This window comes from Mycteria americana, chromosome 5 (assembly GCF_035582795.1).
Source record: "Mycteria americana isolate JAX WOST 10 ecotype Jacksonville Zoo and Gardens chromosome 5, USCA_MyAme_1.0, whole genome shotgun sequence".
In the NCBI taxonomy this organism is placed as follows: Eukaryota; Metazoa; Chordata; class Aves; order Ciconiiformes; family Ciconiidae; genus Mycteria; species Mycteria americana.
The window spans coordinates 1,863,447-1,875,489 of NC_134369.1; the positions used below are offsets into that span (position 1 = coordinate 1,863,447).

Below are 12,043 nucleotides of genomic sequence, written 5' to 3' on the forward strand. Positions count from 1 at the left end.
CAAAAGCAGCGCTGAGCTGGCCGGGGCAGGGGTAAGGTGTGGGTAAGGCTGCCAGGATGGCAGCTGCCGTCACCGGGAGGAAGGGAAGAGCCGGGGGGCCCCGGGTGCACAGACACCAGGCAGCCACTGGAAAACGCAGCTAATTTATTTCTTTAGTGTTTACAAAAACACTCAAGTCCCAACAGAGGCTGTGGCATCGGGACGGACCTTCCCACCGCACAGCCAGGACGCACCGTGAGCCTCCCACCGACTCCCGGCATCCGCACGAGCTGTGCCAGCGCCGGCGGAAGGGCTGGTCCCCGGCAGGAAGGTGGCTGAGCCCGAGCCGTCCCCAACGGGGGGCCCGCGAGGTGCAGAGAGACAGCGGGGGCTGCCGGGGAGCCGAGGGGAGAGACGGTGGGTCGCCCAGAGCCCGAGGGGAGCCATCAGCCACGGAACTGCGCAAACTCCTTGCGCAGCCAGAGTGAGTCCTGGTAGAAGAGGGGATCGCCCAGGTGCACCGCCGTCCTCTTGTAGAAGTAACAGTAGAGCACGGCCGCTGCGGGAGGGAGGAGGGTGAGGGTGGGTTCCCACCTTCACCCCCACAGGCTCCCCAAAAGGGGCAGGACCCCACCAGGAACCCTGTGACCACGAGCCCTTACCCAGCCGCTGGAAAACAAAAAGGGTCTGCAGGCCTTCGGTCCACACGAAGCGACTGGAGTCCCGCCACCGCAGGTTCTGAGGCACACAGACAGACAGACAGACAGGAGGCAGGAATAACCCCTGCGTTAGTTTGGGGGCAGCACCCCGCGCCTCTGGCTCCCTCAGCCCCGTGTGCTGCCAGCCCTGAGGCTGCGCACGGGCCAGGGGCGACGCTGCCGGCCGGGGGAGCAGCCCCCCACCCCAAAGGTTAAGCAGCTCAGGGGATTAGGCCAGCGAGCCGGGACCTATTCTAGCTTCGGACTTCAGATCCTTGCCAATCCCCGTCAATCCCCTGCCCGGATGGCGTGGGCAGCACCGGCGCGGCTGCCTGCTCGGGCATCCCGGCCCAGCTCGAAGCGCTACCCCTGCCCCGGGGCAGCGGGGTGGGGACGGACCCTCGCTCAGAGGCTGGAGGGGGGGACGAGAACCCGATGGAGGAGGGTGCTGAGGGGCTGAGCAGGGCGTGTGGGCTGCTCCTTCGGGGGCTGGGGGCTGGGGCAGGGGACAGGAGGGAGTTTAGTTGGGGGAGAAAAGGGGAAGATGCTGCCTGGACAGAGCCAGGACCCCTGACAGCCCTCGGCGCTGCTTGATGCCAGCGGGGAGGGGGCTGTCCCCAGGCTCCGAGCGCTGGCGTTTGCTGGGGATTAATCCCAGGTAAACCAGGAGTTGCTGTCACAGACTTCAGCGGGGATTACCCCGGCACGGGCTTCTGTGCCAGCGCAGAGCTGGAGCTGCTGGTCTTCCCCTGGGGAAAGAGGATTTTCCAGCAGGTCACGGCCCTTCGGGAAGGGGCAGCTCCCTTCCAGCCCAATGCCTGCGGCGGGGTCGTGCAGGGAATCGCAGGGGGACGCCGAACTGACCCTGCAGTTTGGTAGATAGTGGCCTTCCCCCGTGCTGCCTGCGCTGCCTGCCCTTGGGAGAAGCCGGCAGCCCTGAGCCCGCCCCAGCCTACCATAACCCAGACGTGGAAGGAGATGCTGAGCGCCAGGTAGGCCGCCGAAAGCAAGATGGTCCCCTTGAACTTGTGGAAGAGGAGATTGACCAGCCCGGCCTGGAAGACGAAGGTGTTGAAAAACATGAGGAAGATGATGATGATGTTGAATAGAATAGCGATGTCCTGGATGCTGCAAGGAGAAGAGAGACGTGGTGAGACCCCAGCCCTCCTGCCCCACCGCCCTACCCGCTACACCCGCCTGGCACTCACATGAAGAGGACGAGCTGGACGGCGGGGGCCGTGCGGAGCAGCTCCGAGAAGGAGTTGACGAAGAGGTCGTAGAAAAGCAGGAGGAACTGCAGGAACAGCACGAGGCTGTAGTTGCTGGTTTGAAGCATCTTCCTTCTCTGGGGATTGGAGCCCTCAGCCCCGGCATCCCCAGCGGCAGAGCCAGCTCATGGTCCGGAGCCGAGGGGCTCAGCGTCGCCTCTCCTTACAGCCGGGACCTGGAGGGAGAGCGGAGGTTTTGTTTGGCAGGGTGGGACGCACCCCCCTGCACCTCACAAACCTCTTCTGCCAGGAAACCCAAAGAAAGGTCAAACCAACGGCAGCTCCTGCCGGTTTCTAGCACGCCGATGCAGAGCCATGCTCTGCCCCTGGGCTGTAGGCTGGGCTCTCGCGAATAAGCTGTCTCCCCTCTCTTCTCCCCACGCAGCGGGCTCAGGTTCGGTGTCTCGCTCCCACCCTCCTGCCCTCCCAGCCGCCCCAACCTCAGGAAACAGATGGGAAGAAATCCAAGGACGAGGGAGACGTGCGAGTCCCAGGGAGCAGCGTCCAGGCAGGTTATTCACACCTCTCCCCCTGGACAAAACCCTAAAGCTGCCGCCGGCTCCGTGGGCAGTGCTGAGCAGGCCACGCTACGGGGGCAGGTTTGGGCACGCCGTGTCCCAGCATCGCTCTCCTTCGCCCCACCCCAGGACCGCGCACCCCGCCTGGGGCAGCTGGTCAGAGAGGGGACGAGGACGCAGCGAGGGAGCGGGGCTGTCTGGGGACGAGCGAGGAGGCACAGCCCTCCCGCCCGCTTCTCCCACCGCTGACAGCCGGCCCGGGCCCTGCGCTGCCTGGGGACAGCGACACGACAGCGCGGGGGACGGAGGGACGTGACACAGAGGGAGGTAAGGGGGTGCTCGGAGGGAAGGGGGGTCCAGGAGAACGGGGGATCCCCCGTGTCCTGGCTGCACTGAGGCCTTCCACAGGGCTGGACATGGCGGGGGAAAGCGGGCAGCTCCCCGCACCCCCAGCTCCCATGTCACCCGCACCCCTCTTCACACGGCCATCACGCAGACGTCCCCTCCGTGCGTGGCCCCCGGGTCCCCTCTTGTGTCCCCACGCAGCCCCCCGCTTTCCCCCCCGGCCCCAGTCCCTAAGTAGGCCGCCGTGCCCCCCGCCCCCGGGGCCGCTCCCCCGGCTCTCGCCCCCGTCCCTCCCTCCCGGTGCACGGGCAATGCGCGGTGTCCGGGGCCGCGGGTGCCGGTGGTCCCCGCCGTATCCCACCCTCCGCACCCCGGGACCGGCCGAGCGCTGACCTGCAGCCGCCATCTTCCGTCTCCACAGCAACGGCGCAGCCACCGAGGCGGGGGCGGAAGCGCGCGGCTGGAGGAGCCGCGCAGGGGCCGCTCTGGCCGCCGCTCTCGCTGGCCGCCGCTCTCGCTGGCCGCCGGCCCGGGCGCGTTGGGCGGGAGCCACCACCGAGGCGAGCGGCCAGAGCGGCGCCGTCCAACATGGAGGCGCCCGACGGGCGGCGGGCGGGGCTGAGGTACGGCCCCGGGACCAGGCCGGGCCCCGCGTCTCCGGGGCCGGGGGAGCTGTGGGGTCGGCTCCGTGTTCCCAGGGCCGGGAGGAGCCGCGGGGCCCTGTGTTCCGGGTTCGTGGGAGCCTCGGGGCCGGGCCCCGTGTCCCCAGGCCCGGGGGAAGCCGTAGGGCCGGGCCCCATGTCCCCGGCGTTGTGGGAGCCGTGGTGCCAGGCCCTGTGTCACCAGGCCTGGGGGACCTGTGGAGCCCCAGATGTGGGGGAGCCATGGGGCCAGACCCCACGTCCCCAGGCTTTGGGGGAGCCGTGGGGCCCAGGCTTTGGGGGAGCTGTGGGACCAGGCCCCACATCCCCAGGCTTTGGGGGAGCCATGGGGCCAGGCCCAGGGGAGCCATGGGGTCCAGGCTTTGGGGGAGCCATGGGCCCAGGCTTTGGGGGAGCCATGGGGCCAGGCCCAGGGCAGCTGTGGGGCCCAGGCTTTGGGGGAGCCATGGGACCAGGCCCCATGTCCCCAGGCTTTGGGGGAGCCGTGGGGCCAGGCCCAGGGGAGCATGGGGCCGCTCAGCACCGTGGCAGGCATTGCAAGGCCTCGGAGCGAGTGGGTGGCTGAACTCGTGATCACCATGCTGTGCCAGGGCTGCGTCCCACCCACCTCGTGCCTCACGGTCCCATGGGGCAGCTGATCTGTGAGGGGGGACAGGGCCACCCCCTGCCCCGGGGAGGAGACGTAAATATCGATTTCTGGAGGCAGATGCAAATCACCAGGCAAATGAGCGCAGCCCCGCTCCTGCCAGTCACCTTGCTTGCCCTGTGGGCTGAGGGCAGCACCGAGGGCAGGGCCCTGACAGTCCCGCTGCCCAGCCCAGGCAGGGTTTGGGGCTGTTGCCCACGGGTCCCCCCCGGACCCCAGTGGAGCAGGTGGGGTGAGGGCTGGCCCAGAGCAGGCAGGAGGGAGCGGAGGTACTGGGGCTGCCAGGGTCTGGGTCAGGGATGTACAGGGGTGCGTCCTCACACCCAGCTGGGGTGAGCCCGGTGCGGTGGCTGCGGCCGGAGGGGTACAAGGTGCCGGGGAGGGGTTGCGAGGGAGCGCAGGTGCCAGTGGGGAGGTGGAAGGGGGGCCAGGGTGCAGGTTTGAGGGTGCTGGAGGGATGGAGAGAGTATATGTGTGAGAGGGAGGGAGGAGATCAGATCAGTGGGTTCTTGGGGACAATGCAGGGGGGCTGTGGGTGCTGGGGGACCGGGGGGGGGGGTGCAGGGTTACAGGAGACACCTGGACCCCCCCGCAGGGCCCTTGCTGCTGTTCCCTGGGCACGGCGCTGGGGTGCAGCGTGCCGAGGCGGCACGGCGGGGTGCTTCCCAGGGACCTGGCTCTGCAGGGGCCGGTTTCGCCCTGCATGTCCCTAGCTGGCTGGCTCCAGCCCTGGCATCCTTCGCTGGCCAGGCAGCAGCTGGTCCAGAGCCGCCCCTCCTCAGGGTGCCTGGTTCCCCTTTCAGTCTGGCTCCTCCCTGGGGGTGTCTGCACGCAGGCGAGAGCCGGTGCAGGCAGAGAGCCCCAGCGGAGGCTGAGCAGGCACCTCGTTCTCCCCCAGGCACCACCATCCCGTTGCAGAGATGCTGGATCTGCCCTTCCTGCCCTTCTGCATTCTCCTGGGCGGCCTGGGCTTCGTGTGCGTGGCCTTCGTGAGCGCCTGGTGCCAGCACTGGCGCGGCGGCTTTGCCTTGGACGGCAGCACCCGGACGTTCAACTGGCACCCGGTGTTGATGGTGACAGGCATGGTGGTGCTGTATGGCGCAGGTGAGTGGGGCGTGCGGGGCGGCGTGACCCCGGCACGGCTCCTGCCTGACCCTCTCGCCCAACAGCGGCCCTGGTGTACCGCCTGCCCCCCACCTGGAGCGGCCCCAAGCTCCCCTGGAAGGTGCTGCACGGTGCCCTGGCCCTGGCAGCCTTCAGCCTGGCCGTGCTGGGGCTGGCGGCCGTCTTTCGCTTCCACAACGACCACGGGACGCCCAACATGTACTCGCTGCACAGCTGGCTGGGGCTGGCCACCATACTGCTCTTCTCCTGCCAGGTGGGTGCTGCCCCGGCCCCCCGCACCCCGGCCCCCCCGTGCCCCTGGATCTCATCTTCCTTCCCTGTAGTGGCTGGCTGGCTTCAGCGCCTTCCTGCTGCCCTGGGCTCCTGCCTGGCTCCGTGCCCTCTACAAGCCCGTCCACATCTTCTTCGGCTCCACCATCCTCATGCTGTCCGTGGCCTCGTGCGTGTCAGGCATCAACGAGAAGCTCTTCTTCAGCCTGTGAGCATTGCGGCGGGCGTGGGGAGACCCCCTTGCAGGGAGGGAGGCTCGGGGCGGGGTTTGTTGGGGCTGTTCGTTGTCTCTTGGTGCCAGAAGGGACGTGGAGTGAAAGCGAGCGCGGGGCAGCGAAGAGAAGTGAGCAATTCCCCCCTCAGGTGCGTGGTTAACCTGCATGGCTCCCTGCTGCCGGGTGGGTACGGGGTTGCGTGGGCTTAGGGGAAGGCTGGGCACATCCAGGAAAGCTCTTGGCCCCTCTTCTCCCAAGGAAGAACGGGACGACCGAGTACAAGCGCCTGCCCGCTGAGGCTGTCTTTGCCAACACTCTGGGGCTCTTGATCGTCCTCTTTGGGGTGCTGGTGCTGGGCGCCCTGGCCAGGCCAAGCTGGAAGCGCCCCGACGCCGACTCCCCGGACTCTCGCCAGGTACCAGCTCCGCTGCGGAGGCCCGCCGGGTCGCAGGGTGGATTTGGGGAGCTGAGCTGGGGGAGCTGCCTCCCCCCGCAGCCCCGGCTGGCCCGGGCAGGGGGGGCGCAGGCAGCGGGCTCACTGACGCTCTCCCCACAGCCCCTGCTCACGGCCGAGCGCTGACACCTGCGCAGCAGCCCCGTCACTCCCCTGCCTGCCCTGCTCTCGGCCTGTCGCCTTGCCCTTGCCGGGGCTCCCGCTGCCTGCACCTGACACTCATCTGCCCACGGGAGGAAGGGGCTCAGCTCCCTCACAGCAGAGATGTCGCCGCGGTGAGGACATCTCTTCGCCTCTTTTGTGGCCTGGCATTGGCGTGATGCTCCTGCCTGCGTCCTCGGGCCTCTGCTTGCCAGTTCCTGCTGGGTCCAGCTGGCCCCTTGCGCCTGGACCTCGGTCCATGCCAAACTGGCTGCCCTTGAGCCCTCCCCGGACCCCGCAGTGCCATCGCTCAACGCAGCGGCTGGAGCTGTCAGAGCCTCGTCGGATCAGAAGCCGCCGGAGGAGCACCCCTGTGCCTGGCAGCGCTGCCGCCCCCGCCCCGGGACCATCTCCTGTGCGAGGGGGCGCAGCTTGGGGTAGCGGAGACAGAGGGGACCCTCGCACCGTGCCTTGCCCTTCATCGGGCTGCCTGTGCCTCTTCCTCCACCCGGCGGGCGCGGGACCAGCCGAGCAGCCTCCTGGGGCCCTCGTTGGATGTGGAATAAACCGCTGGCTTCTGCAGCGTTCCTGCACCTGCATCCTTGGGTACAAGGGCGGCCCCAGCAGCTGGGGCAGGAAAGGTGGGTGCTCGGGGAGCAGATCCCGGTGCCGGCCGAGCCCAGGCCCTTGCCCCAGCTTGGGGCCACCCTGTGCTGCAGGACAGGCTCTGCCCCATCCCTGGTTCCTTGTCCCTTTCCCCGAGTCTCCTCCAGGCCCCGTGCTTAGGGCCATGTGAGCCCTGTGGTTTCCCCTCTCAGCACCTGGGGGGGAAGGGCTCGTGGCCAGCCTGGCAGCTTCCTTCCTCCCCAGCACAGTCATGCTCACGCTAGATAAGAGCACAGGACCGGCTGGATCTCTTCCTCTGTCCCCCTCCATGTGGGGACATGTTCTGGAGGAGCCGGCTGCATCCCCGCTAGCCCCAATCCCCACCATCCCGTCCTCGTGGGGATGGATGCTCTGGGCCAGGTTAGGGGGACCACAAAGGTTTATTGGGGGTCTGTGGGGCATGCTGCCACGTCCCCCGTCACCACTGGAGCACTGGGGGGGGCTGATGGGGGCACGGCCGAGGGGCTGGCCGTGCCTCAGCTCCGCAGCCCCTCCAGCACGGCCCGCAGCACGGCCGCCGCCGCCACCGCCCCCGGGTCTGGCTGCAGGAGCCGGGCCGAGCTGATGTAGCTGGCTCTGCCCGCCCCGGCCTCCATGTGCCTGGTGGCCTCTGCCGCGGCCTCCGCGCTCTGCCGGGGAAAAATGGGGTACGCTCAGGATGCGGCTGGGACAGCCAAACTGCACACACCCCCCCCGCCCCTCCCCGGGCCGGCCCAGTGCGGTGATTCCCACCCCGTCCCCTGCCAGCCCGGCTCTGGCTCTGCCTGCCAGGCTCCCCCCGCCCCATACCTGCACGGCCGTGGCCAGCACCGGCAGCAGGTCGGCACCGGGGCCGCGCAGGGCGTGCAGAGCCTGCGCCGCGGCACACAGCGAGTCCAGCTGGGAGAGATGGGGAAGGGGGCTGAGAGCCAGGGCCGCAGCCGGGCCGGCAGCCCCCGTGGCTCGTGGGCAGTGGGGTGGCTCTGCCCCACGGCCCCCAGGATGCCAGCACTCACCATCGTCCTGTCCCCCGGCGCAGCTCCTCCGTACCTGCGTGGGGTGCAGGGGGTGTCAGGGTCCTGCAGAGGACTGGGGGTCCCGTGGAGGGCCCGGGGGTCCCGCAGCCCGCGGCACTCACCGCTGCATGGCTTCAATGCCAGCATCCATGGCGTCAGCCCACGTCGGGAGGTCGTTGCGGCTGAGCAGGGGCCGGGCGGCCGCCGTCAGGAACAGCCCGTAGAGCTGCCGGGACGCCATCCCCATCACCGCCCGCGGCGGTGGCACAGCCGAGGGTCCCGCCAAGGGGTGACAAGCCAGACCCACGCCCCTTCCTCTCGCCCTGCACTCACCACGCCAGAGGAGCCACCCATCTTCTCCAGCAGCAGGTCAGCCAAGGCGGAGAGGAGCTGGGCCGGGGCCGCTGGCGGGGGCCGGGCACGCACCCACTCCTGGATGGCTGCAGGGACGGAGGCGAGAAGGGGCTGGGGTGCTTCCCTCGGCTGACCACAGGGCTCTGGGGACCCCCATCTCCCCTGGGGGCAGCCAGGGACCCCTAAGTGCCCCCTAAGTGCCTTGGGGACAAGCAGGGTCGCCACCTCCGTGCCTTGAGGCGGCTGCCACTGGGAGCAGAGATGTTGCGGGGTCGTGACTCCCAGGGCGCGGGGACCCTGTCCTCCGGGAAGGGACGGCTGGGGGGGACCTTGTACCCCAGGGAGGGGCAGCTCGGGGGCAGATCCTGCTCCCCGCTGGAGAGAACAGCTCGGGGTTCCCCACTCGCTGAGAAGGAATGTCCCACGGAAGACCCCGCTCCTGGAGTGGGGTATTCTCTCCCCACAAGTCCCCTGCCGACGGCCCCGTGGCACTCTCCGGGGTGCCAGCACCCACCTCGGGCAGCCCGGGCATGCGTGTGGCCGCAGTCCCCGTCACCCGCTGCACGGTCCAGCTCGTTGAGCTTGTCCTCCATGTCGAGCAGGGTGCTGCACACCCGCTCCAGGACCAGCTGCACCCGTGCTGCGTCAGGCCCTGGGGAGAGGAGACGGGGAAACTGAGGCACAGGGAGGTGACAGCTCCCGGGGGACTCGAGCTCCCTGGGGCTGCCCGTACCCGTGCTGGTCTCGTGCTGCGCGGTCCCCGGTCCCTCCTTCGGTGCCGGCACCTCCTGTCTCTGGCTCGTCGCAGGTGCCGCGGTCAGGTTAGGCCAAGCCACGGCTGTGGTCTCGGCATCTGGAGTAGCAGGAGGTGAGAGCGAAGCGAGCGCCAGCTCCACAGAACCCTGCCCGATCCTTGCCAAAACGTCCGGCAGCACTGCCCGTGCAGGCAGCCAGCTCCAAGGCACCTCGGGACACCTCGCTGACCCGGTGCCCCGGCCGTCCCGTCACCCGGTGCGCGGGGACCCCCGCGCCTCCGTCCAGCGCCGCATCCCCCGCCGGCGGGCGCTTACTGATCAGCCCCACGAGCTCCTCGTCCACCAGCATGAGGGTGAGGGAGAACCCAGCCATCTCCAGCGCCGTCATGAAGGAGCCCACCAAAGCCCGGGCAATGTGGACGCCTCGGCTCTCTGCAGGCAGGGGGGTGGTCTGTGAGTGAGGAGGGGGCTTGCAGGAAGGGTCCTCAGGAGCAGAAGGGTCAAAGCCAAGGAAAGGTGCCCCAAGACCCCCCTCGCACTCACCCAGGCAGCGCACGGCCGCGCCAGCCACGATGCCCAGCTCCAGGCAGGACAGCCCGCCCAGGTTGTTCACCACCAGCACCACGGAGGCTCCTGCAGGGTAGGGGGCAGAATGAGACAACCCCCCCCAGGGTGTCCGAGGGGGGCATGGAGGGCCAGGGGGGCTCACCAGGGCTCAGGGGCAGGCGGGAGGCATTGGAGGGGTCCGTCATGTGCGCCAGCATCGTCTCCACCGCCTCGTCCGCAGGCAGCATCTGGTGGGCACGGGGGAGCCCGTGAGGGGGAGTGGAAGGTTGGGGGGGGGGGGGACGACAGCGGGACCCCGCTCACCTTCATCCTGCGCACGCCCGCCTCGCCATGGATCCCTGCGGAGATGGGGCGGCATCACCCCGTGCTGCGGGCACCTCCCGCACCGGGCGATGGCTGCCCCACGGGGGACAGGGGGCACGGGGGGGACACGGGGCGGGGGGCTGCTCCTCACCCAGACCCAGCTCCATCTCATCGTCAGCCAGCCGGAAGGTGGGCTTGGACCCCGGGACGCTGCAGGGGGACAGGCTGAGACCCAGGGTACCTGTGTGGGGAGGGAAGACGGGGTTAAGCCTGGGGGATTTGGGGCTGGCGGGGGGCATGGGGGGGCTCCGATTTGCACCAAGATGTGAACTGCCAAGAGGGATGGGGCTGGGGGACAAGGCACAGGACGCCTGGGGGTCCCCACAGGGCAGCAAGGGGTCCCGCGTGCGTACCCATGGCTTTGGCGGCTGCCGACACCTTCTCGACGATCTCGTTCAAGCTCGCCCCCGCCTCGGCCAGGGCCCCCGCCACCTGCGAAGGGCAGCAGCGGGTGAGGGACTGCCGGGCCCTGTCCCCCAAAATCCCACATCCCCGCAGCGATGCGATGGGGCCCCGGGCACCGGCGGCACCCTACGGACCTTGTGTACGAGGACGGTGCCGCACAGCCCGCGGCGCCCGGCTTTCTTCGGGGCGGCGAAGGCGCTGTCGTCCCCCACCACCACCATCTCCACGTCGGTCCCCTCCGCCCGCGCCCGCTCCAGCGCCAGCCCGAAGTTGAGCCGGTCCCCGGTGTAGTTCTTCACGATCAGGAGGGTCCCAGCTGGGGTGGGGGACAGCGAGGTGGGTGGTGAAGCCGTGGCGGGGAGCGAAGCCCCGACCCGCGCCCCGCTGTGCCACCCTACCTGCGCCGGCCCGTGTCACCGCCCGGATGGCCGCCAGGATGCTGCCCACGGCCGGAGAGGTGAAGACGGCGCCAGCCACCACGCCGGTCAGCATGCCCTTCCCGATGTACCCTGTGGAGCGGGACGGGGTGCTCGGGGCTGTGCAGGGGACAGCCGGCCCGTGGCAGCAGCGGCGGGGGGCTCACCTGCGTGGGCGGGCTCGTGGCCGGAGCCCCCCCCGGAAAGCAGGGCCACCCGGCCCCGGATGGCCACCAGGTCGGCACGCAGGACCACCCGGTGTCCCTGCAGGAGCCGGAGGCCGGGATTGCAGGCCACCAGCCCCGCCAGAGCGTCATCGGCGCAGCCCGCCACCGAGTTCACCAGCTTCTTGGGGACCTGGTGGCACAGAGGGGTGGCGGTGGCGGGGCACGGGGACGGCACCCCAGCCCCACGGGGGTGGGGGGGGAGCAGGGGGCTCCCTGCCCCCCCGGGGGCTCACCTCCATGCGGGCGGCGTGGCGGGGACGGCGGAGGATCCCGCGCAGACTTCAGCTCCGAGTCCAAACTCTGTCGGGAAGCGGCGGGGGCTGAGGGAGGGCAAGGTCCGCCACCGGTAAGACAGGTCCCCGTCCTGCCCGGGGGTCCCGCGGGGGTGGCCTGGCCTGGCCTGGGGATGACAAGAGGGAGACAGGGGGGGATAGGGGGTGCCTGATCAGAGAGGGGAGCTGGGGTCAGTGTCATCCCCAAATGGGGATCGCCCCCTGGGGTAAGGGGGGGGGGGCGAGGGTGGGAGCATCCCCCTGGGCAGGGACCCCCTCCTGGGGCAGAGGGGAGGGGGGGGCCCTGTCCCTGGGACAGAGGGGGACCAGGGTGGATGCACCCCCTCCCCAGCGAGGACCCCCTCTCGGGGTGTGTGTGGGGACCAGGGGGTGCCCCCCCCCCGCCCTCCCAGCATGGACCCCCTCCCGGGGTGCAGTGGAAGGAGCAGGGGGGCTGCACCCCCCAAGTGGGGACCTCCCCCCCGGGATATGGGGTACGACCAGGGTGGGAGCATCCCCTCCCCAGCAGGGATCCCCCGGGGTGTGGGGGGACGAGGGGGTGCACCCCTAAGTGGAGACACCCCCCTCCCCCAAGCAGGGACCCCCGCAGCAGGGACCCGCCCGAGCATCCCCCTGCCCTACCGGCTCTCTCGTCTGCTCCTCGGGGTCCTCCCGGCGGCCTAGAGCGGCCCCGCGCGGCCC

General features: G+C 69.9%; 3 protein-coding genes across 7 annotated transcripts in view; 1 reads left to right on the forward strand and 2 right to left on the reverse strand.

Annotated features, from left to right (window-relative positions):
- Positions 1-127: 127 nt before the first annotated feature.
- TMEM138 (transmembrane protein 138) lies at positions 128-3,319 on the reverse strand. The gene is made up of 5 exons (XM_075501894.1): positions 3,202-3,319; positions 1,886-2,121; positions 1,634-1,805; positions 642-717; positions 128-538 (listed from the first exon to the last, which is right to left on the reverse strand). The coding sequence occupies exons 2-5, from the start codon at positions 2,011-2,013 to the stop codon at positions 426-428; spliced, it is 489 nt and encodes a 162-aa protein (XP_075358009.1). The 5' UTR covers positions 2,014-2,121; positions 3,202-3,319; the 3' UTR covers positions 128-425.
- CYB561A3 (cytochrome b561 family member A3) lies at positions 3,205-6,903 on the forward strand. The gene is made up of 6 exons (XM_075501881.1): positions 3,205-3,431; positions 5,015-5,220; positions 5,286-5,494; positions 5,565-5,719; positions 5,985-6,141; positions 6,283-6,903. The coding sequence occupies exons 1-6, from the start codon at positions 3,397-3,399 to the stop codon at positions 6,304-6,306; spliced, it is 786 nt and encodes a 261-aa protein (XP_075357996.1). The 5' UTR covers positions 3,205-3,396; the 3' UTR covers positions 6,307-6,903.
- A 431-nt stretch (positions 6,904-7,334) lies between these two features.
- Positions 7,335-12,043, reverse strand: part of TKFC (triokinase and FMN cyclase) — a 34,009-nt gene continuing 29,300 nt past the window's right edge. Inside the window, exons 1-18 of one of the 5 annotated variants that reach the window (XM_075501848.1) lie at positions 11,984-12,037; positions 11,303-11,367; positions 11,010-11,199; positions 10,825-10,935; positions 10,561-10,742; positions 10,375-10,453; positions 10,113-10,202; positions 9,962-9,996; positions 9,801-9,885; positions 9,635-9,724; positions 9,407-9,523; positions 9,070-9,189; positions 8,851-8,988; positions 8,316-8,422; positions 8,105-8,208; positions 7,983-8,016; positions 7,777-7,866; positions 7,335-7,616 (exon numbers count right to left, since the gene is read on the reverse strand). In XM_075501848.1, the coding sequence (XP_075357963.1) occupies positions 7,464-7,616; positions 7,777-7,866; positions 7,983-8,016; positions 8,105-8,208; positions 8,316-8,422; positions 8,851-8,988; positions 9,070-9,189; positions 9,407-9,523; positions 9,635-9,724; positions 9,801-9,885; positions 9,962-9,996; positions 10,113-10,202; positions 10,375-10,453; positions 10,561-10,742; positions 10,825-10,935; positions 11,010-11,199; positions 11,303-11,308 (1,731 nt within the window). In that variant the 5' untranslated portion in view covers positions 11,309-11,367; positions 11,984-12,037 and the 3' untranslated portion in view covers positions 7,335-7,463. Of the gene's footprint in view, positions 7,617-7,776; positions 7,867-7,982; positions 8,017-8,104; positions 8,209-8,315; positions 8,423-8,850; positions 8,989-9,069; positions 9,190-9,406; positions 9,524-9,634; positions 9,725-9,800; positions 9,886-9,961; positions 9,997-10,112; positions 10,203-10,374; positions 10,454-10,560; positions 10,743-10,824; positions 10,936-11,009; positions 11,200-11,302; positions 11,921-11,983; positions 12,038-12,043 lie in introns of those variants that run through there. The other 4 variants (XM_075501847.1, XM_075501846.1, XM_075501845.1 and 1 more) reach the window with 4 other exon arrangements.